Raw genomic sequence first — 25,238 nt, 5'->3', positions numbered from 1 at the left:
TGTCTCCCTAGCCCTTCTCCTCACAGCTTCCCCCCACCCCCAGGTTAGTGCCTCCCTGCCCCCTCTCCTCACAGCTCCCCCCACCCCTTGGGCTAGTGCCTCCCTGCCCCCTCTCTTCATGGCTTCCCCCCCCCGGCTAGTGCCTCCCTCCCCCCTCTCTTCACGGCTTCCTCCCCCCCCCGGCTAGTACCTCCCTGCCCCATCTCCTCACGGCTCCCCCCCCCTCAGGCTAGTGCCTCCCTGCCCCCTCTCCTCACGGCTCCCCCCCCCCCCGGGCTAGTACCTCCCTGCCCCCTCTCCTCACGGCTCCCCCCACCCCTTGGGCTAGTGCCTCCCTGCCCCCTCTCTTCACGGCTCCCCCCCCCCGGGCTAGTGCCTCCCTGCCCCCTCTCCTCACGGCTTTCCCCCCCCCCCGGTTAATGCCTCCCTGCCCCCTCTCTTCACGGCTCCCCCCCCCGGGCTAGTGCCTCCCTGCCCCCTCTCCTCACGCCCCCCCCCTCCTCGGGCTAGTGCCTCCCTGCCCCCTCTCCTCACGGCTCCCCCCCCCCGGGCTAGTACCTCCCTGCCCCCTCTCCTCACGGCTCCCCCCACCCCTTGGGCTAGTGCCTCCCTGCCCCCTCTCTTCACGGCTCCCCCCCCCCCCGGGCTAGTGCCTCCCTGCCCCCTCTCCTCACAGCTTCCCCCCCCCCCCGGTTAATGCCTCCCTGCCCCCTCTCCTCACGCCCCCCCCCTCCTCGGGCTAGTGCCTCCCTGCCCCCTCTCCTCACGGCTCCCCCCCCTCGGGCTAGTGCCTCCCTGCCCCCTCTCCTCACGGCTCCCCCCCCCGGGCTAGTGCCTCCCTGCCCCCTCTCTTCACGGCTCCCCCCCCCCCGGGCTAGTGCCTCCCTGCCCCCTCTCTTCACGGCTTCCCCCCCCCCCCCCGGGCTAATGCCTCCCTGCCCCCTCTCCTCACGGCTCCCCCCCCCCCCTCGGGCTAGTGCCTCCCTGCCCCCTCTCCTCACAGTTCTCTCCCCCGCCACTTAGGGCACGAGGAGGGGGCTTTTCCTCCCGCTGCCCGCACCACTCCCCCCATACCCTTACTGGCGCGAGGCACGCCGGGAGACATACTAGCGCCCCCTGGCGCGAGGCACGCCGGGAGATGTAGTCGCACCGGCTGCCCGCCTCGAATGCCGCCGCTTCGCTGTATTTCCCGGCAGGCCCCGCGCCGCCCCGCTCGCGGATTGGCTGGCGGGCCCGGCGGGTGACGACGCATGCGCTCTCTGTACCCGCTCAGAGGCCCGGGCTGGAGGCTGCAACCGCTTGCCCGGTCGCAGAGCTGCGCCGCGGGGACGAGGGGCCGCTGAGCGCCGTGGGGACCCGTATGTAGGGGGCTCTCCAATCTGCCGGAGTGCGGCCGGCGGCCGCTACTGATTGGCTGAGGGTAGGGAGCCACGTCAGGGTACTCGGCGGTGACGTCACGCGGTACGTCGGTGATGTCATTGCAGGGTAGGGGTGACGTCCCTGCCCGCTGCCTTGGGGGCAGAGGGCGGGGCCTGGTGAGGGTGTGGGGAGCAGGGGGGCGGCATGTGTGTGTGTGTGAATGGGGCAGGGTGGGAGTGGGGCTGGGATCGCGGGGTATCTAGGGCAGCTTGGGGGGCACAGTGCAGGGGGGGCTGGTGTAGGGCGCTGGCAGGGGAAGCTGAGGCAGTGGAGCCTGTGGGCCCTGCAGAGCTGGGTGGGGCACACTGGGTAACGTAGCGGTGTGTGCAGCGCGTGGGGTGCCACAGGGAGAGGGGGCATTCGTGACACGGGGGCTGTGTGCAGTGTGGGAAACCGGTGCTGCTGGGCCTGCATGTGAGAGACGGGCCCATCGTGGGGCCTGTGCACGACTAGATGCCGCGCTTGCCTGGCCCCCATTACTTTTTAACTGCCTCCCCTGGCTTCACGTGGCTGGTTGTGCCCTGCGTTGCCCTCTGAGAAGACTTACCCGTGGGGCGCTATGCCCAAATTTGGGACAACGCTTTTCTCTCATCAGAGGTGGGATCCGAATTGTCCTGGGACAGATAAGCTGCCTGTGCTTCATAATTAGAAGTGTCTCTGAAATGGGAGACTGCAGAGTGGCTGCAGCAATTGCTTTCCCTGTCATCTGCATGGTGAATGAGAGATTGAGGGTGAGAAAGAGAGAGTGTATCCCTGGAGGGGCATGGAAATGGAAAGAAGGTTGAATTTGGCCTGTGTCTGTCTGTTGTGTTTCATGGAGCTATTGATGGATCTCTTTGTTGCTGACCACCAGCTCTTCTTGGAAATTGCATGCTTTCCCTCTAGCCAAATGCACCTGTTGTTTTAATAGACGCTGGTCCCTTTTCTGCCTTGAGGATCCTGATTCAAGATTTTGGCCTCTGTCCATTGCTCCTGAGCTAGGAGGACCTGTGTGCTTAGTAAAGGCAATGCATTCAATCCTAGAGAGAGAGGTTCTCATGTCAGCCTGCATGGGCCCCTCTAGGCTAATGCTGTGATCCATGGAACTTATTTCCTGGTGGCTTGTGGAATGAAATGTTCTGAGAGCAAAGCATGAAGTGAAGGATGGGAACTTGGGTCCATCAGAAGGCTGCAGTCTGCAGAATACAGAAGTGAGAGAACCATTTACTCCAGGGGTTTGGAGGAGCAGTTTACTCAACTGGAGGAACAGTTATCCAGACATGGAACCCTTTATGGCGAGCGGGATAGCTTGGAGATATGGGAGAAAGGATGCGTGCGCTTTCCAATAGCAGAATGGGGTTCACAAAGCTGCTGTTGAGTGAGAGACAGCAAATGCATCTTACAACTAGCAGTGGATGGGGAGGGTCAGTGAAGAACCTTGCTCTCCCAGTTCTGAGTGTGTCGATTCCTGTTGATTTCACCTCACAGTCAGTCTGTTGCAGGGTGGTGATTTCTGCTAAAATCTCATGAATCCTCATTTCTTACAACTAAACTCAGGTGACCTTTCTCTTTCACCAGGGTTTATTGAGACTGAGTGGGGAGAAGAGCATTGATGAAGAACCAAGGTGGGGAGAACAAAGCTGCTTTGCTGCCTGCTAGTCCTCCCAAAATGAACAGTAATCTGGTGCTACAGGAAGGAGTCTTAGCCGAAGCTGCCGCTCCCCCTGAAGCTGGGGACTCCCCAAGCCAGTCCAGGACATGCAACTCTGAGCCTTCTGCTGATGGCAATGCTGAGAGCCTGACCAGTGAGGAGCAGGATAAGAATGAGGGTGTGTTTCCATTTTGAACTGAGTGGCCATGTCTGGCTGTGGCTTTCTCTCTGGGGTGGCTGTTGTAACAAATTTCCATTCACTCACATGCAGGAGGCCTGTGGCTTTAGAAGCAGAGTCCTGGGTTTCATTTCAGGTGTGTGTAATGTCTGTATATGTGCAGTCCCAAAGTAGTAACCGTGTGTATGGGATGGTGGATACAAAGGCGTGAAGATGCATCCACCACTGGTTCTGAGCTGGCTGTATTGAATTATTTACTGTTCACCCATTGCTGTGACCTCTTGGACTTTAGAGTCAAAAAATCAAACAGACCTGCTTTACTGGGCATTATTATTAGTTGCCCCCTCACCACCACCACCCATGAGCCTATACATTTGCTCTCCTATTGGTGCTATAGAAATAACAAAAATAACCCTCCAGCTGGGGAAAGCTCTCTAGTCAAGTAAGTAGTTGGTTGAAATGAACCCTGCCATCCACACTGGTGACCAATAAATTTGGGGTCTGGTGAATGCCCAGTGGCTGCGATGACTTCATCAGCTGCTGCCAATCTTCAAGAGATCAAATTGGGATTCTCAGCAGGAGGACCTTACTGACCTTAGCTGTCAGGGTGGTGCATAAGGAGAAAGGTTCTAAACCATATACTTCACTCCAGGAATGGATATTAGTAGGCTGTTCTTATGAAGGAAAACGCACGTTGAGCCTGCTCCCAATAAATGTAGTGGGAGTTTTGCCACCAACAGATGTTGGGAGCCTGGTCGTGCTCCCTAGATTGGAAGGGAACTTAGCTAGAAGTGCAGCTCCACTGTCAGAGCAGCTAGTTAGAGATGCAATACCCCAGGAGAATGTATGTCGCTGAAAGTTTGCTGGCCCTGGTAGGAAGCCTTTCCACTGCTGTCTGGTTATTACACAGGGCTACAGTAGAGAGGAGCTAGCAGGATAGAAATTGTTAGAGAAAGTGTCATGTGTTTGTCCTCACCTATCTCCCATAGCTTCTCATGTGGAGGAGGAGACAAAATCCTCCCAGCCTGCCACATGTGATGTCTCTGAAGAGCTGAGCAGGCAGCTGGAGGACATCTTGAACACGTACTGTGTGGATGCCAGCCAAGAAGGTCCAGGAGACGATGGTGGGCAGAGCGAGCCCGTGGAGCCAGACGAAGCAGACAAGTGCCGGAGCGAATCCCCCAGGAACGGCGAGCAGGAGCCAGGCTGCCCTGAGATGAATGGAGAGAAGGAGGGCTCCAAGGGGACCGAAGAGTTCCGAGCCAACGACGAGTGTGGGGAGCGTGATCAGAAACGGGCCCAGGAGAAAAAGAAAGCCAAGGGTCTCGGTAGGGGTTCCTAGCTTTGGTCTGTGGCCACTCTGGGGTGGGGAACTTTCCTCCTGGGGACTTCCATTTTCATAGTGATTTAACTGCCCTCTGCTAAAGCCACTGAAATAAGCATCCTAGCCATGCACTGCACAGCAATGTTGAAAAACGATATGGCTCCATGTGCCATAGGGATGTGAAGACATATGCCCTGTGCTGCTCAGGCACAGACCAGCCCTGAGCACTGACGAAGTCTCTGAATTCCAGGTGCACACAGTTTTGGGCAGGGCATGTACATACAGCTTTGCGCTTTGGGCCAGGCTGAGTGCACGGCTTCTAAGAACTGTCTTCCCCCACACACACTCTCGATAAAAGAAAAGGATGTAGGTGAGATCCTACAGAGACGATCAGTTATTCCTGCATTTGGGTGAGAAAGTAAATTGCCCTGTTTGATCTGCATAAGCTAGCAACAGAGGATTTCTAAATAGGGTAAGCGTGCAAAATGAATGTGCAATTGCCTGTCTAATTTGCATCTACGTTTATTGTAATTGCATTTACAAATTAGGCATGAAATTGCGCACACAGCTATGCACTAAACTTCTTTCTTCTGCTGCATTTACCGGGGGTTGGGGTGATTTAGCGGTTAAACCTGGACGTGCGAGTCCAAGACTCCCAAGTTCTATTCCCTGCTGAGCCACATGCTGACTGTGCAGCCTAGGTCAAGTTGCTTATCCAGCCATCTATATTAGTATTGATAGGACCCCCCTGCACTGTAATATCTGAGCATCTCATTGATTTAATGTACTTATTCTCATGGGATCTGTGTGCAGATGGGGAACTAAGACTGAGGCTCAGATCTTCAAAGGTATTTAGCTATAAAGCCCTGCAGCCTGACCTGAACCCTGTGGGATTTGACTGCAGGTGTCGGGTCTGGGTCAGGTGGGAAAACAACCAGACCGGCTCTGGTCGGCACTCCTCCTGCCTGGGGGTCAGCACTTGGGTGGCTGCCTGCCCTGCTCGTACTGAGCACCACCATCTCGCTGCACCGTGTGCGCTGCAGACTGGTTGTGCTGAGGAGGCACAATGCACACAGGCACTTGTAGCTGCCTCCGCACTGATCCCATGGGCCTGGGGAGAAGATCCAACCCCCCAGCAGGAGACGACAGTGGTGCTGATGCAGGTTCGGGGGTGGGGAAGCGTCGGGGTCAGATTGGGAAACAACTTGACCTTCTTGGGCTTACGTCAGGTGGGCTTGGGTCTGAGTCAGGCTTAAAAATTAGGCCTGGGAAGATTTCTGTTTAGGCACCTAACTCTCATTGAAATCAGAGAGGTGCCTAAATACCTTCTGAGGACCTGGACTTAAGTAACTTTCTCAAGGTCTCACAAGAAGTCAGTGGCGGAGCAGGGAATTGAACCTAGGTCTCTGGAGTCCATCCTCCCAAGGAAACCGCCCCAAATTAAATTACACTGATGGCTTAAATTCTTGTGGAGAATCTGAGAAGTGCATCAGGGATCCTAGCTGTGGTTTTGTGTGTATTTGGAGCAGGGAATGTAGCAGCTTCTGGTTTCCACCTGGGTGTTTCCCCTTTGCCTTGTGACCCAGAGCTCTGGGTGAAAGAGCTGTTTCTGCTTTCTGTCTTGCCTTCCAGGCAAGGAGATCACTTTGCTGATGCAGACGCTGAACACACTGAGCACCCCAGAGGAGAAGCTGGCGGCACTGTGCAAGAAATACGCTGAGCTGGTCAGTTCCTAGCACTACACTTCAGGCTCTAGGGCAGGAGACGTCTCTCACGGCCGAGGGATCGAGATTGTTTGGCGACACAGGAGACAGACATGTCCCTAGATTGAGGGGGACAGCCCATGCATACGCTGCAGTTATTTTCATGTGAAACATGGCTTCCTAGGCTCTCTGGACACCTGGGTTCAAAAATGCAGCTAGGCCCCAGGTGGAGAGAGTTTGTTAGGCTCAGTCTGTTTTCTAGTGATCATTTAGCCGTCTCTGCACAGCAGAAGTATAAGCGAGTATAGAAGTGCCTTGGGCAGATTGGTATTGTGGGATTTCCAAGCTCCACCCTGCTATCGATGTCAGGAGTGTTATATATGGCCATTTTAAAGACCGTCTTTCTCTGGCCTGCTAACTTGGACCGTACTCTGCACAGAGAGAGCAAAACAAGCCGGGGTAGGGCCAAAGAGCTCAAATGCAATGAACCAGCTGTGGTGTGCTCCTGAGATAGAACCGGCCCGGTATTCAGTGTCACCCTTGTGCCATTATATCTGCTGGCGGGTCCCATTTTCCCAACACACTGCACTGAGAGAGGACAAAACAGTACACAGCCCAGGAAACATGGTGCTTGGGACAGAGATAAGGAGGCTCAAGGGAAGTGCATGCCAAAGGGGAGACTGGCTATTCAGAAAGGCAGTACTGTCTAGTGGATGGAGTTTGGTGGAGCTAAGAGCTCCTGAATTTTACTCCCAGCTCTGATACTGACTCGCTGTGTGGCCTTGGGCAAGACCCTTCTCTCTGTACTTCAGCTTCCCCAACTCTAGAACTGGAACAATTTACCAAGGGTCGGGGTGAATTCTACATCACTGACAATTTTTAAAACAAGATTGGATATTCTTCTAAAAGATCTGCTCTAGGAATTATTTGGGGGAAGTTTTATGGCCTGTGCCATACAGGAGATCAGACTAGATGATCACAATGGTCCCTTCTGGCCTTGGAATCTGTGAATCTAGAGCAGGGGATAATGCTACCGACCCATCTCTCATGGAGTTTGTGAGGGTTGATTAATACTTAGCATGTCCACAGCACCTTGCATGCAAGAAACCTCACAATCCCTCTACCAGGCGGGTAGCCTCATCACCATTTCACAGGTGTGGAAACTGATGCACAAAGAGGGGAAATCACTGCCCCAGAATCACTGACACAGCCACAAATGGGATCCAGAAGTTCTGACTCCCAATTTCCCCTGCACCAACCACTAGACATCACTCCCTCTCCACAATATAAGAGCTATTGTAATACCTGAAATAAGCACATGGATATGGATTAGCTGTACAGGGAACGGCCTGACTCAGAGCCTTCCTCACAGAAATAAGTTCCATCGGAATCCAGAGTAGCAAATGGTGCCCAAAGTGGTTCCTCTAGAGTGATGAGTCCAGGGATAGAGGTGCCCATGCCACTGAGAAAACACTGCACTCCACACCCCACCTTCATCTAACTCAAGGACAGTATTTAATGCTAGAGCCAACCCCTGGCTGTAGGAAAGGTGCTGTGCCCAGTGAGAGCCCTTGCTGGAATGTGAGCCTGTATAAGCCATGGATTTCTCCAGGCCTCATTACTGCAGTGGCTGTTTGCACTGGGATGCTATCGTTATTCTCTTGGGGGCTAGAACATTCTCACCCTGAACCCAGAACCCTCTCCTTGGGGTGTAGCTGGAGTCTGCTTTGCTGCATCTTTCCCTCTCTGCTTCTCCCTCCCTCCAGCTGGAAGAGCACAGGAACTCCCAGAAGCAGATGAAAATCCTTCAGAAGAAGCAGACGCAGCTAGTACAGGAGAAGGATCATCTGAGGAGTGAACATAGCAAGGCCATCCTGGCCCGCAGCAAGCTGGAGAGCTTGTGCCGCGAGCTCCAGAGACACAACCGCACCCTCAAGGCAAGAGCCTCTTCGCTTCCCACCTTGGGGGTTCTGAACATGAGAGAAAGGCACCAACGGAACGGAACTGCTTTCTCTCTCTTCCCCAGATCAGTGGTTCCCAACCTGTTAGGGTGATTGTTCCCATTTACCAGAGTAAGGGCTTGGCTGTACTAGCCATTGCCTACTGCCTGCCATTCGTTAGTGTGCTAATCTTGCACTGCTTCTTCGCTTGCATAGACAGTGAAGACTGGGGATTTGGCATGCCTAGCGAGACTATCAGGCAGTTTAGAGCAACTGGTGCTTTGTGATGGGCTAGAGCATCTTAGATGAAGGAGTTGTGCAATGGCAGTGCCCTGGCATCCAGCACAGAGGCTCTTTGGTAAGGTGGGAAGCTGGGAGCCTGGAGTACCAGTTGCACTCTTGAGTTTTCGTAACTGGGAACCCCTGGGTAGAAAGCAGTGTCTGGCATTCAGCTGTACCCCACATGGGAGGTCAGTCTGGTCTGTGTGAGACTGTCTGAGGCCACTTTCTGCATAGCCCTGCGTTAGATTTCACTCCATGATACTGCCCATCTCTTCCCCATCGCCAAACCTACCCAGCAGAGGACAGGACAGCTGAAATGGGCAGATCTGACTCATCCATCTTGCCTGCCTTTTGTCTCAGGTGGATGGATAGTTGGAGATGGGGGGGGGGTTGGGGGGGTGGAAAGAGCACCAAGATGGGCTAGGGACGGGAGGGTGCAGGGCAGGGGCCACTCAAACCTCTTTCCTCTTTGGCCTAAACAATAGCACCTGTGCCCTGGAGGGCAGGGTGATCTGGGTAAGTTGCTCTGTGGGTCAACTGGTCCAGATGTTCCCTGTGCATTACGCGGGGGATTGACCTGGGTCTCTCTGTTCCTTTTCGTCTTCTCCCATAGGAGGAAGGTGTCCAGCGTGCACGGGAGGAGGAGGAGAAGCGGAAGGAAGTGACGTCCCATTTCCAGGTGACGCTGAATGACATCCAGCTGCAGATGGAGCAGCACAATGAGCGGAACTCCAAGCTGCGCCAGGAGAACATGGAGCTGGCAGAGAGGCTGAAAAAACTCATTGAGCAGTATGAGCTGCGGGAGGAGGTGGGGCACCCATCGGAGGAGAAATCCTGGGGCCTAGGAGGGATAGGGTGGGGGCTCTGCAGAGCAGATGGAATCCTCGGGCCTGGGCTGGCTGGGAGGGGGATGTTTCCTCCTCTTTTCCTTCACATACACCCCCTACCTGCACCCGCAAGGTGATGTGGATTCCTGGAGACTGGGATGATATTAATTTATGTCATGATAACACTGAACTGCAGTGCTGTTGGCTGCACAGAGCTATTCACCCCAGACCTGCCTGATACTCCTTATCGCCATTTTACAAATGGGAAACTGAGGCATAGAGAGGTGAAGCGAGCCAGTGGCAGAGAGAGGATTCGAACCCAGGAGCCTTGTGCTCTAAGCACCAGACTGGTGCCTCTCCCTTGCAGTCACGTGGGTTATTGGAACTGAAACCATTGAGGTCCCTCCTTCGGTAAGCCAGGTACTATGAACTAGTGGGCATGCCCTACATAGAACGCACAGGGCTCCTGGGTGGCCTGTGGACATGTCCTCCTGGGCCATATGCCCCTCTGCTCCTGTGGAATTGCTGACGCGTTATGTGGGGAGCAGAGCCTAGGTGACCATGTTAGTAACAGCCCCTGTATTTCCCCTGGCAGCATATCGATAAGGTGTTCAAACACAAGGACTTGCAGCAGCAGCTGGTGGATGCCAAGCTCCAGCAGGCCCAGGAGATGCTGAAGGAGGCAGAGGAGAGACACCAGCGGGAGAAGGACTTTGTAAGTCTCCAGCTTTGGCAACTATCTTAGCGAAACCTGTTGAACCTTTTAGTTCTCGCCTCCCTGCTAACGCTTTCCTAAGAGCAGCTGGCCTGTTGGGAGGTAAGGAATTGCCCAGCCAGATCAGGCTGTCCCAGTCCAGTATCCTCTGCAGTGGCCGTCCCCGGCAATAGAAGCCCTGGTCTGTTCTTCAGCACTGGTTGTGCTTCACTATTGGATCAGTGCCAAGCCCCTGCCTTGCAGGTGTGTCTGATTCTGACCCAGCTGGCCCTTCCCGAGCTAGGATGGACTCAAGCTCTTCCCTGGAGTCCAGTTAGCTAACTGCATTCCCATCTCCCTCCTTCTCCTCTAGCTGCTGAAAGAGGCCGTGGAGTCTCAGAGAATGTGTGAGCTGATGAAGCAGCAGGAGACCCATCTCAAGCAGCAGGTGACGTAGCACAGCCCAGGCTGTCTGGCTCTTATGGTTCCCTTCCACCTGCAAAGAGGTGGAAGGAAACCCGTTTCCCTGGGGGAGGAAGGGGGTGGTCTTCACTGGTGTGTTGGCTCCTGGTACAGCGCAGGAGGTACAATGCAGGGTGGGACCTCCCTATGCCCTTTAACCTCTGTGCTTCCTTGGAGGAAGGAGGAGGTCCCAATGTTACCAGCATCTTTCTCAGTGCTGAGGTAGGTTGTTCTTTCACATGGGACAGAAAGCCTGATCCTGCGAGATGCTGAAGTCAGTGGAAGTTGAGGGCATGCACCACCTTGCAGGACTGGGCCTAAGCAAGACGGGAGGATTGTTCCCCTCTGTCTAGTCCAGGACTCTGAGCATAGCAGCTTGGTGCTACGAGTTACACCATAGAGCCCTGAACTCTACTGAATCATAGAATCACAGAGTTGGAAGGGACCTCTGGAGGCCATCTAGTCCAACCCCCTGCCCAGAGCAGGACCAACTGAACCACAAGGGCTTGAATCCTAAGAGTCAGCCCAGTTCTTCACAGAAATCCAGCCTCTCCCATGCTGGATGCTGAACTGGGGAGGAATGGGGAAGGGAGGCTGGAACGAGATGCTTGCTGTGCAGTGTCAAGGTACTTGGCACTGAGCTGTAATTCCCTCTCTCCCTAGCTGGCCCTCTACACAGAGAAGTTTGAGGAGTTTCAGAACACGCTTTCCAAAAGCAGTGAGGTGTTCACTACATTCAAACAGGAGATGGAAAAGGTACTGTGGCTGCCACCCCTATTGGCCAGAGAGCTGGCATGGTCCTCTCTGATGTGTTAGAGCCACTGTCTGCCACCATCCCCACTGGGTTTCCAAGCTGGTAAAGTGGCAACTCCTTGATTACGTGGAGGCCAGCTTTCACCATCCTCAGAAATTTTCCAGGAGCTGTGTACTCCTGGGAAGTAAACCAGTTGGATTCAGCAATCATTAGCAGAAGGAGCTTTCCTGTGCAATGGGGTGGGTGGAGTTGGTCTGGGGTGGGGTGGGAGAGGTTGGTCGAGGGTTAGCCGTGATTGGCAGAGCCTGCACCTGAGCCTTCCCAAAGGTTAGGGGAGTTTAGAGCTGGGTGTGGGGGTGGCTTAGTCCCAGCTCTTGTTCAGGTTTGTTGTGCCCTGGTCAGTGGGTGGTGGGTATCAGAGGCTTGGGGAGGCCTGGTCAATATTCCCTCTCAGTGAAACTGACTCCAGTGGGTGAGATGAGGCAAGGCGGAAGGGCTGCTGCACTTTCCTGGGCCGGCTGGCATCTGACCCCTTGCTCTGGGAATGTCCATGCCCCCTCGAGGGTGCTGTAGAAACTGTCCAATTGCGACGCTCTGTATCACTGTTTCTCTTTTCCTTTTATTGCTGTATTTCTGTAGATGACAAAAAAGATCAAGAAGCTGGAGAAAGAGACCACTGTGTATCGGTCTCGCTGGGAGAGCAGCAACAAGGCTCTGCTGGAGATGGCCGAGGAGGTAAGCCCCGTCCGTGGTACCATGCTGCGGCAACTTGTCAGGCGTCTGGTTCAGCTTTGCATTTTGTTGGGTACACTGAGACTGGCAAATAGCCAATGGCGAATGCATCAGAGAGCGATCTAGGGGTTAGAACAGGCAACTGGGAGTAAGTACCAAGAGTCTGGTTCCTGGCTTTGCCTCTGACTCATTGTGTGATCTTGGGCAAGTCCCTTCCCCTCAGTGTACAGAGGATAACGAGACTCACCAAACTAGTGGTGAGGAAGCAAGGGTTAATGATGGTGTTTGAAAGGAAGGTGCTACCGAGATGGACAGTCACTCCCTGCCCCGCAAGGGAACAGGTAGATTGAAGAGGGTGGTGACAGCATATGAATGTTGGGTCCTTTGCTGACTGCTGATATGTTTGCCTGTGAACTTGGCCTGTTTCTTCCAGGAGTTTCCCTTTGCCTCTCTTCCCCGGCCTCAGACTCTAGGTTTCTGTCTTAGCGGTAAGACTCTCAATTCCTCACCTTCACTGCTTAGGGACCGTTGACTCTTTTTGCAGAAAACCCTTCGGGATAAGGAGCTGGAAGGGCTTCAGGTGAAAATCCAGCGCCTGGAGAAGCTTTGCCGAGCCCTTCAGACCGAGCGCAATGACCTGAACAAGAAGGTGCAGGACCTGTGTGCTCATACACCCCAGGCCGAAGCAGACACGCTGGAACCCCTAAAGGACCCATCTCAAGACAGCTCTGGTGAGCCAGCACTAGGGGGTGCTGTAGCGCAGCAGTGCCCCAGGGAGGATTGTCTTCGCTCAGCAAAGCCAATGCACTGCACAGAACCTGCGGAGAACCCCGGAGAACTGAGCATAGGAGCTTTGGGTTAGGTTGGGACTGAGGAATGCTCTCGCTGTGCTGACTAAGCAGGTGGAGATAGGGGAAGGGATAGTAACATATGAATGGTTCCACAGACTGATCTAATGTCCTTTCCTTAGTCCCAAGACTGGGGACTTTGAGATTTTCCAGTTTAGGCTTTTGGAGATTTTTTTTTTTAATATATACATATATATATATGATATATAAAACAATGTGCAGGGCAACATACACTTTTATATATGGATATATATAAACTAGATTGACCCACTTTCCTGCGTGTGCGTGGATATCTAATACACGGATTTTCAACTGATTGGCCCTTTTGCTAAAAGACCTTGTTAGTGGTGGGCTGTGATGCCCTTTTAAAAGCTAGTGCAGCACAGGGGGCCAGATGGGTGAACCATCTCCAGTCTCTCCCGCCAGCTCATAGCATCCAAACAACTGGAAATGTCACGAGCGCGGTCTGCAGCCGTCCTGCTTTCAACGTGACTTTAAAGCAGAGAGTGGAAATGGGGAGAATTTGAAGCATTTCCCAGCCTTGGATGCTCCTTTTTCTCTTCCTGGTTTAAAACCGACCTGCCTGAAGGCAGGCTGCTGGGGTGTGCTGGCTTATTTTTTCCTGGTTAGCACTTTCTCTTTCCCTTAAAAGAAGGAGGGAAGAGGCTGTTTTACTTTGTCATACAGTCCATGTATTGTATGGGAGCAAAAGGAAATGGAGAAACAGTGTGGGGTCTTGGACACATCAGAAAGCCCCCTAGCAGCTGTCCCTCTGGGCTCTTGATATTTCCAGAACCTGCTGATGTCTCAATAGCCTTATAATTCACAGTTGCCTCTACGCTATACGCACACATGCACAAGTGTATTAAAGAGTTAATCCAAAGGTCTACTTCCTACTTGTTTTGCACATGAATACCGTGAGGGGGTGAGGAGGTCCTCCAGGTTATTGTCTAGATCCCTTTCCTGTGGAAGGGCCTCTGTGCTGCCCCACGGTAGGTGTTTACAAAGCAGTGGTTCCAGAAAGACAAAACCTCAGCTTTGTCCTTGGCTGAATAGTTGGGACCATGAGCAACGTGCTCTAGGCTCAGCCCCTGAGAAGGGAGCCATGTCCACATGGATAGTCTACTGGCTGTGACGTGCCGCTGCTCCAGTGCTCTGGCAGGCTCCTTTTGACTTTGTCGTAACAGCACCTCATTCACAAGTACCCTTCCCCAGTAACGTACCATCCGACCGTCTTCCTGGCTGACAGCTGCTCTGCAGGGAAAGATTGCTGAGAGAAATGGATGCATGCAATCTCTCCCTTCAGCAGAGTGTGAGAGCAGCGCACCATTTCTCCATCCTGTCAGTCCCATGAGATGGGGAATCTGCTGCTTTAACCGGTCCTTATGGGGGCAAAATCCCATGGACTTCAGTTTGGGAGTCTTGCCTGAGCAAAGACTTCTGGGATTGGCCCTCAGATAACCATTTCTCTAAACTCCTCCACTCATGTAAGTCTCCCCAATCCTCTGCTAGTTTTGAAGCAGGCCTCACTAAAACTTTAGTTCACAATATACTTTTATTTTCAGTACCATCCTCCTTTGATTAAAACCAAACATGATCAGCTCAAGTAAATTTCAGTCACTCTCCACTCTTTTATCTGTCTTAGACTGGAGCCGTTTGGTGGGGAACTTTAATTTTTCTTCCCACTGTTTCTCTTCTGGCAACACTGCTTAGCAGCTTATCTCTAGGCAGCTGCACAGGGCCCTTTTAAACCATCCACAGTGCTGTTTTTGGGATCAGCCAGCAGAAGGTGCTACTGTACACTCATCCTGTCTCCACTTGAAGTTCAAACGGTATTGAACCAGTAAGACTTTTCTGGTTAATGAATTAAGTCTCTAGTGGAGACAGGACCTAACAAGCTGGAATCTTTCTGGTCATCACAGAGCAGGAGGTCTTAGCCTACTGATTAGCCTGGGTCTCTCTTTAAAGTCAGTGGAACGTACTCAATGGAGCTTGGCTTTGGTTTTGTCTTCTGGCCCCATTGCCTGAAGTATCACTACTGTCAGCTCAGGGAAGTCTCTCTCTGCCTCTCAATGCAAACTGGGACTTACTGAGCAAGAGAATGTATTTACGACCTGATGGGACCACGCCTCGCTTTTGGAAGGTTAGTTAAGGTGAAGGGCTGCAGCCTGTATCCGGACTTTCCTCAGCTCCTGCTGTTTAGAAATCCACAAACTCTTTTTGCGATGGTGCAGATAACCTGTGTGTAGGATCTGTTGTATGTATCTTCATATCCAATAGAAATGCACATAAACTACTTGCTGGTGTGTCTGTATTCTTTCCCCCTACACCATACACAGCGAGCCAAGTTTTCTGTATCTTTCTCGAGAGAATGATGTTCTTTTCCTGTATCCTAATTACAGGCTTCATCCACCATGGAGCATACGTAAAATATTTGCAAGTAACCAGGGAGAGCAGGAAATGCTTGGCATGGAGAGGGTCCGGGTTCTGATGCCGGTGCGTCACTAGATCCCGAGAGCTGCTTGTGGCAGGGCCCTCCTTTGGGTGTTAGGAGGAAGTATTGATGAGCTGGAAGCCAGTTCAGCATTTTCGCAGGAGCTGGGGTCAAGGTGCAGTACGTTGTACCCTTTCCACGGTGTCTACGTTACAGACGTTTTCCTGCTAGCAGAGCTTTGTCGGTCCGGGATGCGAAGAGCTGTGATCGCTGACGGACTGAGCTGTGCCAACTGGAGCCACTGGTGTAGAGACAGCTATACCACCAAAATGGACCTGTAGCTTGTCTTGGTCAGGGTGGCTGGAACAAGCCATATCAGCAGAAGCAAGGGTTGTTGGTTTTAAGCTGCGTCCACACCAGGAGTATTTTGCCAGTATAGTGCTGTTACAGTTATGATGTAGACATGCCCTGAGCTTACCGTCCTCAAACAGCATTCAAGGAATCAGTTGCTTTATCCCAGGCCTGGGCCTTTGTTCATCACTTGCCAAACATTGGCACCGGGTCTTGTCCCCTGTTCGGCCTCCCCATGCTCTTCTTCTCGATGCCATGCAACCTCTGTGGCACTGAGCTGCAGTTTTGATTTTGCCCTCATGGGGATGTGTCACTTCAGATGAGCCCAGTTTTACACAGGTCTTGTGGCTGTCGTGAGATGGGCTTGCATTGTATCCTGTCCCTGGGCAGAACAACCGCTCCTGCCTCCTGGTGGAGCTGGGGGTGGCAAAGAACCAGCCTACCCAAGTCGGGATTGTCTTTGAGCATCCCTTCAGGCTGTAAGTGGTGCCTACACTTAAGGAGAACTAGAAGCAGGGATTTCCATTAAGGAGATGTAAAGGGATGAGATCTCAATGGAAACACAGCTTCTCACTGGGCTGTTAGGCAAAGAATTTAGTAATGCACCAGCCCATGGAGCAGGAGGCCTTTGGGGGCTGAAAACTCCGAGGCATGGCTTTAAATTTAAGGTGTCAGAGGGAAATGGACTCCTCTTGATGCCATCCTAACAGCCTTCCCCTGGTGAGGGCTTCTTTCCTCAGCTTGCTGTGTGACCCTTTGTCCTAAGCACTCCTATGGCTGACCCTGCTCTGAACTGCAGCTACCCCGATGATCTCCCCAAATGGTACCTCTGAAGCGCCAGTCCTCCCATGGCTGTTAATGATCAGCCCGGAAGGGGCTGAGGAGTGGAGGGCAAAAAGCAGGCGGTGCCTTTTGAAAGAGGGAGGGCTTGGCAGGAAGCACTACCTATCAGGAGATGCTGCCCAACCTCCACAGATGTCATGGAAATGGATCCTGCTGCTGGAGCCTGTCAGCACTGTGAGGCTGGGAAGCAGCATCCGTACGGCTTGGATTGCACCTGTGGTGAACCTCTCCCATCCCCTGCAGGAGACGCACCACTGTGTCCTTGCCAACCAGCTGGGCTGTTGTAGGCTCTGGCATGTGGTGTTCCGAGAGGGGGACTGAGGGTTACGTTCATCCAGCTGGGCCCAAGCCCTCCTTTACAGCTAGCTTTTAACATTTCCTTACCAAATAAAACGTGGTTCTTTAACTGGACAGTGCACTGTTACTGCAGCAGGCCTCAGTCACAGCGCACGTGAGCTGTGGTAATTAAAGATAAAATATCACTCCTGTAAATAGCTTGGTGGGACACCTGCCACGGGAGCACCTATGCAGTTTGCTACCGTTTCTTTCTTGATAACCATAATTCAGGCCATCTGGAAGCAGAACATGCTGAAGAGGTAGCTCCTTCTGTTTGATGTGCTGTGTGTTATAAGTCATGTGTAGGAAGGAAAGGGGATGTGATCTTCACAGAAATGTAAGGGTGGAAAGGACCTCAAGAATTCACCCAAATTCAGCCCCAGGTGCTGTGACAGGACCACTGCTCACTGCAGTCTCACACTCAGACCGAGGTTCCCCCCCAAAAGGCAGCAGGACCCTTTCCTTGCTTCTTTCATCTCCCTGCACGTGTTCCCTTTTCTGAAAGCCTCATCTAAAGCATTGACACCATAAAGGATCAGTCTCTTCTCTGGACTCCTGTTAGAGAAGGATTTGTTACAGGCTGAATCATTGCGGGCTCAAAATCAAAAACATATTTGGTGAGAATTAAATGGCCAGGCAACCTCCAGATACCTGCTAGTTTATAGTCCCCTTTGTTGAGGAATGGAAGGGATGACTGGGTGCTGTAAGCATGAGGTTTGAAATCATCTAGGACCCACAGGCTTTTATTCAGTTCTTTATACATCCAAGACAGATACAATATGTTCTGGGCAATTAATACAGGGGAATCTTTCCAAAAATGCCATAAAAGCCCAGATCCCATCTGTTCTGCATGGATTAAAGGACATTAGACCAGCTAAAGCTTCTAGAGCATTTTCTGTGAGGGAATGGGTCAAATTAGGAAAATGGTGGTGCTTTTCCAAACTCTGGACACAAAACCAGCTTTGCCTGTGTGCATCACCAGGCAACACCACTCAGGGTATGTCTATGCTGCAGTTTGGAGCAAGCCTCCCAGCCCGGGTAGACAGACTTGTGCTAGCTCACCTCAGGTTGGTGTGCTAAAAATAGCCATCTACTTCAGTCTTTTACAGTATGTGTTAACCCCGTAAGAACGGCCATACTGGGTCAGACCAAAGGTCCATCTAGCCCAGTATCCTGTCTTCCAACAGTGGCCAATGCCAGATGCTTCAGAGGGAATGAACAGAACAGGTAATCATCAAGTGACCCATCTGCTGTCGCCCATTCCCTTAGGCTTAACAATCTGTTCCACCTTGTGTTTAACTGTAACACTGAGTACCTTTCCTAGACCTGAAGAAGAGCTCTGTAAATTGGAAATCTTGCCTCTTTCACCAACAGAAGTTGGTCCAATAAAAGATATTACCTCACCCATCCTGTCTCTCTTAGTTGAATGAGGCAGTTCACACTTCTCTGAGCTATTGTTCCAGGCTCTCTGCAGATTTATCTCTGCTGCAGTCTTGCTTGGTTCACATTTTTGAGATTTCACAACCATAACAGAGACTTATTTAATATCATTATTTTATGTATGCACGCTGAGATTTTGGAGAACAAGATGACAGATTGAGACAGGTGCAACACCACTGTCCTGCTGCATACTAGCCCATTCTGGGCCCTGTCAAGAGCAATATTTCCCTTCTCTATATCATTATGTGCGCCTACCGTACTCACTACCCCGCTAGGGCCCACAGGCAGTGGGAGCAGGATCCAGATCCATGACGGTGGAAGGTTCAAGAGGAAATGGCAGAATCAATTTTAGCATGGTCAATATTTAATAATTTTTTCAATATTAAAAGTCTGTTTAAAAACATGATATACTTATAAAGAGATATTAACGCTACATCATGTGTTAGTAAAAGTATTAATAGCTTTCTAGAATAATTTTACCAATACTATATATAATATGGATACTATATATTTTAATATATAATTTATTATGGTCATACATTAGTTCAGGGCAACTGCACCTACATTCCTCCTCTATGGTCTGGCAAGGGCACCCACTCTAGGCTGCTGGCTCCCCAGCTGTGGCCTCTCTTGGGTGGAGACCCACGGTTCTCTCCCTTCTGATCAGGGTATTTCCAGGCTGAATGGTTGCAAGCGCGTTTTAGTCCCAAGGTAAAAGCAATACAGACAAAACATATTAAAAATAATAAAAGAACCTACACACGTGCTAATAAGCTTCCAAGAGGTCACCTCAACTCCAGCATGGGCTCTGGCTGGTGAGCAGGCCTTCAAATCCCCACACAGGGGTTTTCTGGTGGTTTCAATTTTGTTAACACCCTTTGCTCAGAACATGATCCCTCATGGATCAGTAAGTGAGTCCTTTATCCACAAAGGGGGTCTTCAAAGAGACCATGAAAAGGTAATCAGCCAGACAATGGGTCCTCTCCTGGAGGCAAAACTTCCAAAAGTCAAGTTCTTGACTAATCAGATTAATTATATTAGCATACTCCTGCCTCCTAGGGATTTCCTGGGAAACCCACTTAATTTTAAAAGTTCATATTGTTTCAAAAAGTTGCTTGAAGTTCCTACCATTTTCCAAGATTTACATTAGTCGTGCGTCCTAGGAAAATTACATACAATCCCGTAAGGACATGTCAACAACTGTATTTTAATATCATCAACACCAAAGGCATTGAACTTAATTCAATAAGGTTTAACTGAATTCAGTAAGGTCCATCCAGGAGATTGCCCTGTTTGCCACAGTGAACCTTAAATGTATGTCTACACAGTATTTTGGACCAAGCCTCCCAGCCTGGGTCCACAGACATATGACCCCCCTCCCTATGCTTCAAAGCCTAAACTCCAGCTCAAACTGCAACTTCAAAGCACTGTCAACACCGGTATTTTTAGTGTTCTAGCACAAGTCCCCCTGGCCCATATCTTTCGACCCCAGGCTGGGAAGCTCACTCCGAAATGCTATATAGACATTCCTTGAGAGTTAAACAAATCATGAGGCAGGCCCCAAAAATCAAGAGAATGGCTTAGTTTTTTAAAATAGTAAATGTCAAATTTTGTTCTTTTAGGGGGGGGTCACATTTTCAAGCTTTTCTCTGCAGCCAGGAGGGCTAGTATCATAGAATATCAGGGTTGGAAGGGACCTCAGGAGGTCATCTAGTTCAACCCCCTGCTCAAAGCAGGACCCATCCCCAACTAAATCATCCCAGCCAGGGCTTTGTCAAGCCTGACCTTAAAAACCTCAAAGAAAGGAGATTCCACCACCTCCCTAGGTAACGCATTCCAGTGCTTCACCACCCTCCTAGTGAAAAAGTTTTTCCTAATATCCAACCTAAACCTCCCCCACTGTAACTTGAGACCATTACTCCTTGTCCTGTCATCTGCTACCACTGAGAACAGTCTAGATCCATCCTCTTTGGAACCCCCTTTCAGGTAGTTGAAAGCAGCTATCAAATCCCCCCACCCCCCTTCTCTTCTGCAGACTAAACAATCCCAATTCCCTCAAAAAGAAAAGGAGTACTTGTGGCACCTTACAGACTAGCAAATTTATTAGAGCATAAGCTTTTGTGAGCTACAGCTCACTTCATCGGATGCACTCAGTGGAAAATATAGTGGGGAGATTTTATATACACAGAGAACATGAAATAATGGATGTTACCATACAGACTAACAAGAGCGATCAGGTAAGGTGAGGTTTCAGAGCAACAGCCGTGTTAGTCTGTATTCGCAAAAAGAAAAGGAGTACTTGTGGCACCTTAGAGACTAACCAATTTATTTGAGCATGAGCTTTCGTGAGCTACAGCGGGGGTGGGGAGGGCGACGACACCTTTTGTTGTGATAATCAAGGTGGACCATTTCCAGCAGTTGAAAAGAACAGTGGGGGGGGGGGGAATAAACAAGGGAAAATAGTTTTACTTTGTGTGGTGGGCCATTTCTAGCAGTTGACAAGAACAGTAGGGGGGGAAATAAGGGGAAATAGTTTTACTTTGTGTGGTGGGCCATTTCTAGCAGTTGACAAGAACAGAAGGGGGGGAAATAAGGGGAAATAGTTTTACTTTGTGTCATTACAAAGAGTAAAACTATTTCCCCTTGTTTATTCCCCCCCCCCCCCGCCACTACTGTTCTTGTCAACTGCTGGAAATGGCCCACCTTGATTATCACTACAAAAGGTTCTCCCCTCTCCCCCACTCTCCTGCTGGTAATAGCTCACCTTACCCGATCACTCTTGTTACAGTCTGCATGGTAACACCCATTGTTTCATGTTCTCTATGTATACAAAATCTCCCACTATATTTTCCACTGTATGCATCCGATGAAGTGAGCTGTAGCTCACGAAAGCTTGTGCGCTAATAAATTTGTTAGTCTCTAAGGTGCCACAAGTCCTCCTTTTCTTTTTGCGGATACGGACTAACACGGCTGCTACTCTGAAACCAGTTCCCTCAGCCTCTCCTCATAAGTCATGTGTTCCAGTCCCCTAATCATTTTTGTTGCCCTCCGCTGGACATTTTCCAATATTTTCACACCCTTCTTGTAGTGTGGGGCCCAAAACTGGACACAGTACTCCAGATGAGGCCTCCCCAATGTCGAATAGAGGGGGACGATCACGTCCCTCGATCTGCTGGCAATACCCCTACTTATACATCCCAAAATGCCATTGGCCTTCTTGGCAACAAGGGCCCACTGTTGACTCATATCCAGCTTCTCGTCCACTGTAACCCCTAGGTCCTTTTCTGCAGAACTGCTGCAGAGCCATTGGGTCCCTAGTCTGTAGCGGTGCATGGGATTCTTCCATCCTAAGTGCAGGACTCTGCACTTGTCCTTGTTGAACCTCATCAGATTTCTTTTGGCCCAATCCTCCAATTTGTCTAGGTCCCTCTGTATCCTATCCCTACTTAGAAGCTTATTTTTCTTTTAAGCTGAGATAATCACATGACTCCATGAGCTGGGGCTTTAGGAAGAAAAGACCCTATGTTCTGAGACTCAAGATAAAATTGTGAATGCTGGCAACACCCTCTCCTTTGGATGAGTCTAGCGGTTTCAATACACGTTTCTGCTGAAAGGAACATTGGAATATATTCTGAATAGGAAAGGAAAGATAGAGACTCTGAGCCAGATCCTCAGCGGCGGTAAAGGAACACTCTGGCGGCGCCCCGTGTCTGTGACAGAGAGGCAGACAGTGACCCTGCAGTTTCACACCACTGGAGCTGTTCTGTGTTTGGTCACTGACCATGAAAACAGGCCGGGGAACCCAGGGACATACATGCAGACCCCGGGCTTGAACTCCGCTCTTCTCACGAAGCGGGCGGCCGCCAAGCCGTGGCCCCCACTGAAGTCAGGGCAGGGGAGGCGTTACGCGGGAATGAAGGCAAAATCTGCCCTGGGGCGCGAGTGACCTGATCCCCGGCCATTCAGCCTGCGCGTCTGAAGAGCCCCGCCTGGACGCGAGGGGAGCTGGAGGAAGGCCCCTTCCCCTTTAAATGCAAATTGGCGCCGGGGCCCTGTGGACACCGAGCCTTGCAGGGCGCCCTGCCGCTGGGAGCAGAGCGGGGTCCGGCCGCTGCAGCCTTGGCGCGGGGGGCTCCTCTCAGGTCAGTGTCACCTCGGAGGGCGCTCGGCACGGCACGGCACGGCACGGCACGGGAGGGGAGGGGCGGTGGAACGGAGACAGGGCGAACGTTCCCTTTTGGAACGCGGCCCGGCTACAGCGGCGCTCTGCGGGTTCTGTCAGCGCGCTGGGGCTTGTGCAGCCCTAATCTGCGGCGGCTTCTGCTGCGGGGTTTTTGAGGGGTGGGGAGCAGGGAGGTTAGAGACCATCGTGCGGGGCAGCCCGGCAGTTTGCTGGGGAGGGGCGGCTGCTGTCCTCCGGATCTTGGCTTTTCTCTTCTCTGGAAATCGGCTTCCCGGGTGCAGCTCGCTCCCCAGGCGTGCAATGCTAGGGTGGGAATGAAGATCGGTTCTGAATCTGCTCATGGCTGTCCAGTGTCTGGGGGGTGGACGGTGGATATGCTGCTAGTTAAAAAACCAAAACCAAACCGCGATACTCTGAAGTAACTGTCTGGGTAACTTCTTAGGAATCACAGCCATTTTCATACTGAACAAAGAGGGATCTGTTTCCACCACCTACGACAGGGCTTTGATCAGACCCAGCAGCGACCAGCTTCAGCTGAGGTGCCATTGTACAGAACAATGGGAATGGCGTATGGAGGAAGACTAGCAAGAGCTCTGCTGTGTTTTATTAAAGCGTGATCAATGGGGCCGGTATAAAGTCGGAAGGAGCCCCAGTTCCGCTGAGATAGCGCCATGCCAAGGGCTGGGTTTGGGCTTGTTGGTTCGACCTGCCAAAGTGTTTCCAGGCTAAATTTCCAGTGTAATTAGGAATCCTAGACTGCAGTAGTGCCTAGAGGCCTTGATTGGGATCTGGGCTCCATTGTTCAAGGAGGAATTGTACAAACACACAGGAGCCCCGTACTGAAATGTACAGTCTCTAAAGAATATAGACAGAGTTCTGCACAGCTTAGGGTGGTGGGATAGAGCCCTTCATGTCTTTGTCGCAGGTTCAAATCCCATGTCAGCAGTACATTAAAGCTGTCTTCATTCACTGACCTCCTATCAGGTGTATGTTTAAAACAAAACAAACCCTCTCAGTGGGAACTGATAGTCTCTGCTGAGGCTGGAGATCCAAATCATCTTTCCCTGCCTGACGTGATTTCCCCTTTACCCCCTCAGACTTGAAGAACATTAGGGTGGGTGAATCTTGCCCTGCCCCATCTCTGGGAGGTGCACAATTTGCTCCCTAGGGCCCCTTTTGCCTAATTCTTAACAAAACAACAGAGAAAATGACCAAACAGCCTTTTGATTGTTCATTTAAATATAAAATGTTATTTATAAATAATACTAGATTGTGCAGGTCAAAAATCACTGCAGGTAATTAATTAAATAGAAATAAACCCAGAACAAGTGTCATCAACACCTTCATTGAATTCCTCTTACTTTAAAAAAAAAACAAACCCAGAATGTCATTGACCCTCTCTTCTTGACCTGGGCTCTTACTCTGAGCTTTAGTCTGCTTTTCCAGCCTGGCCTTTTCTGTTTGAATGTAATGGGCCAGATCCTCAACTGGTGTAAATCAATCTAGGTCCATGGAGGTCAATGGGCTGTGTCCCCAGCTGGTGTAAATTGGCAAACTCCTGACTTCAGTGGAGCTATGCTGATTTAGGCCAGCTGAGGATCTGTAGTAGGAAGATATCATCTGCTGGTTGAGATTACGACTGATCAGTGTTAAATGCTTGCTTGGGAGTGTCACTGTAAAAACCAGGATTTTGATTCTTCTTAAACGCTAAAATTTTTATACAGCACTTGGAGAACAATTGAATAGCTGCTTTATTTCCTTGCCCCCACCTCCCTGTCTTGTTAGATACAAAGAGAGCCTTGACACTTACAAATATACTCACACATAGAGTGCATTTTAATATTTTAGAGGACAGATGTAGAAAGAAGAGAAAGTAAAACTTTGGGAAAGGCACCAGGGCCGGGGGAGACACAGGGTATGTGCTTGTTTGGACATGTGAGTATTTAAATATTTCTTCTCATGCCTTGAGAACCAAATACATCCTTCAGGCTATGATCTCATCTGATCTTGTTAAGCAGGGTCAAGCTGGGTAAGGGCAATGGGCCCCGCTCAATATAGTGACTGGTTTGAAAATTATACTGTGGTTACTGCATCTTCCTGGGGCAGTGAGTAGTCAGTGTTCTGTGGCATGCACTGTACTGATAGGAAACCTCCACTGGCAACACAAGTGCCTGTGAATGAAAGTAATACTGGCCCCAGCATGGTGCTAAGGGTCCTGTGCTACCAGGGTGCTGTCCTCTTCTGGATGAGATGCAAAACCATGCAAGTGACCTTCAGCATGGACAGAACTGGGGACCTCCAGAGCTAAGAGCATGAGCCACTATAGGCCTGAGTCCTCCAGCTGGGACCTGCATCAGAGGTCTGCCGTCAATGTAATGGGCATAAAGGGGGATATGTAATACATGCTGAACAGGGGATTACATGCACTCCTGTATCTAGCTCCCACTTATCCCAGAGGTGGCCACATTTCAGCAGCAGATGGTGTGGCTCCTGGTCTGGCAGACACTTGAGGATCCTCCTGGCTGAAAAGAGAAGTTTCAGTGGAACTCATTGTCACAGATGCATCCAGTTCACATTAGCACTCATGACCCAAAGGGAGAGACAGGGAGTGAGGCAGGACTAGAGGCTGGGCAAAGCAGGTTGTCTGGACCCTGTTCTATTGGTCATTTGATTGTGTAATTTTTCCTGACTCCTCTCCTGGCTCCTGTTTGCAGACACCCCTTGCTGCAGGGGCCGTTTCTGGAGAGGCTCTGGGTGCTGTTCCCACCCTTCAGAAAAATGCTTCCTGGTGAAAAGGAAAAGAAGCCCCATGGTTAAAGTGCTAACCTGGGGGTCAGGAGAACCAGGTTCAAAACCTG

General features: G+C 51.1%; 1 protein-coding gene and 1 long non-coding RNA gene across 4 annotated transcripts in view; one reads left to right on the top strand and one right to left on the bottom strand.

The window, feature by feature from the left end:
• Positions 1–1,150, bottom strand: part of LOC144277112 (uncharacterized) — a 44,254-nt gene extending 43,104 nt beyond the window's left edge. For both annotated transcript variants that reach the window (XR_013348394.1, XR_013348393.1), the window contains exon 1: positions 1,075–1,150. This is a non-coding gene — a long non-coding RNA (uncharacterized LOC144277112). The remainder of the gene's footprint in view (positions 1–1,074) is intronic.
• A 132-nt stretch (positions 1,151–1,282) lies between these two features.
• On the top strand, positions 1,283–15,089 carry TXLNA (taxilin alpha). Of its 2 annotated transcripts, none has more exons than XM_077837862.1 (11): positions 1,283–1,420; positions 2,977–3,227; positions 4,217–4,555; positions 6,184–6,275; positions 8,021–8,191; positions 9,090–9,284; positions 9,899–10,018; positions 10,371–10,445; positions 11,123–11,215; positions 11,853–11,948; positions 12,490–15,089. In XM_077837862.1, the coding sequence occupies exons 2-11, from the start codon at positions 3,011–3,013 to the stop codon at positions 12,805–12,807; spliced, it is 1,716 nt and encodes a 571-aa protein (XP_077693988.1). In that variant the 5' UTR covers positions 1,283–1,420; positions 2,977–3,010; the 3' UTR covers positions 12,808–15,089. The 2 variants fall into 2 exon arrangements, with proteins under 2 accessions (XP_077693988.1, XP_077693987.1); XM_077837861.1 differs by having other exon boundaries at positions 1,283–1,461.
• Positions 15,090–25,238: the final 10,149 nt, after the last annotated feature.

This window comes from Eretmochelys imbricata, chromosome 19 (genome assembly GCF_965152235.1).
Source record: "Eretmochelys imbricata isolate rEreImb1 chromosome 19, rEreImb1.hap1, whole genome shotgun sequence".
In the NCBI taxonomy this organism is placed as follows: domain Eukaryota; kingdom Metazoa; phylum Chordata; order Testudines; family Cheloniidae; genus Eretmochelys; species Eretmochelys imbricata.
Note: the sequence above shows the minus strand (reverse complement) of the source record. Positions and strands in the feature narration are given on the sequence as shown.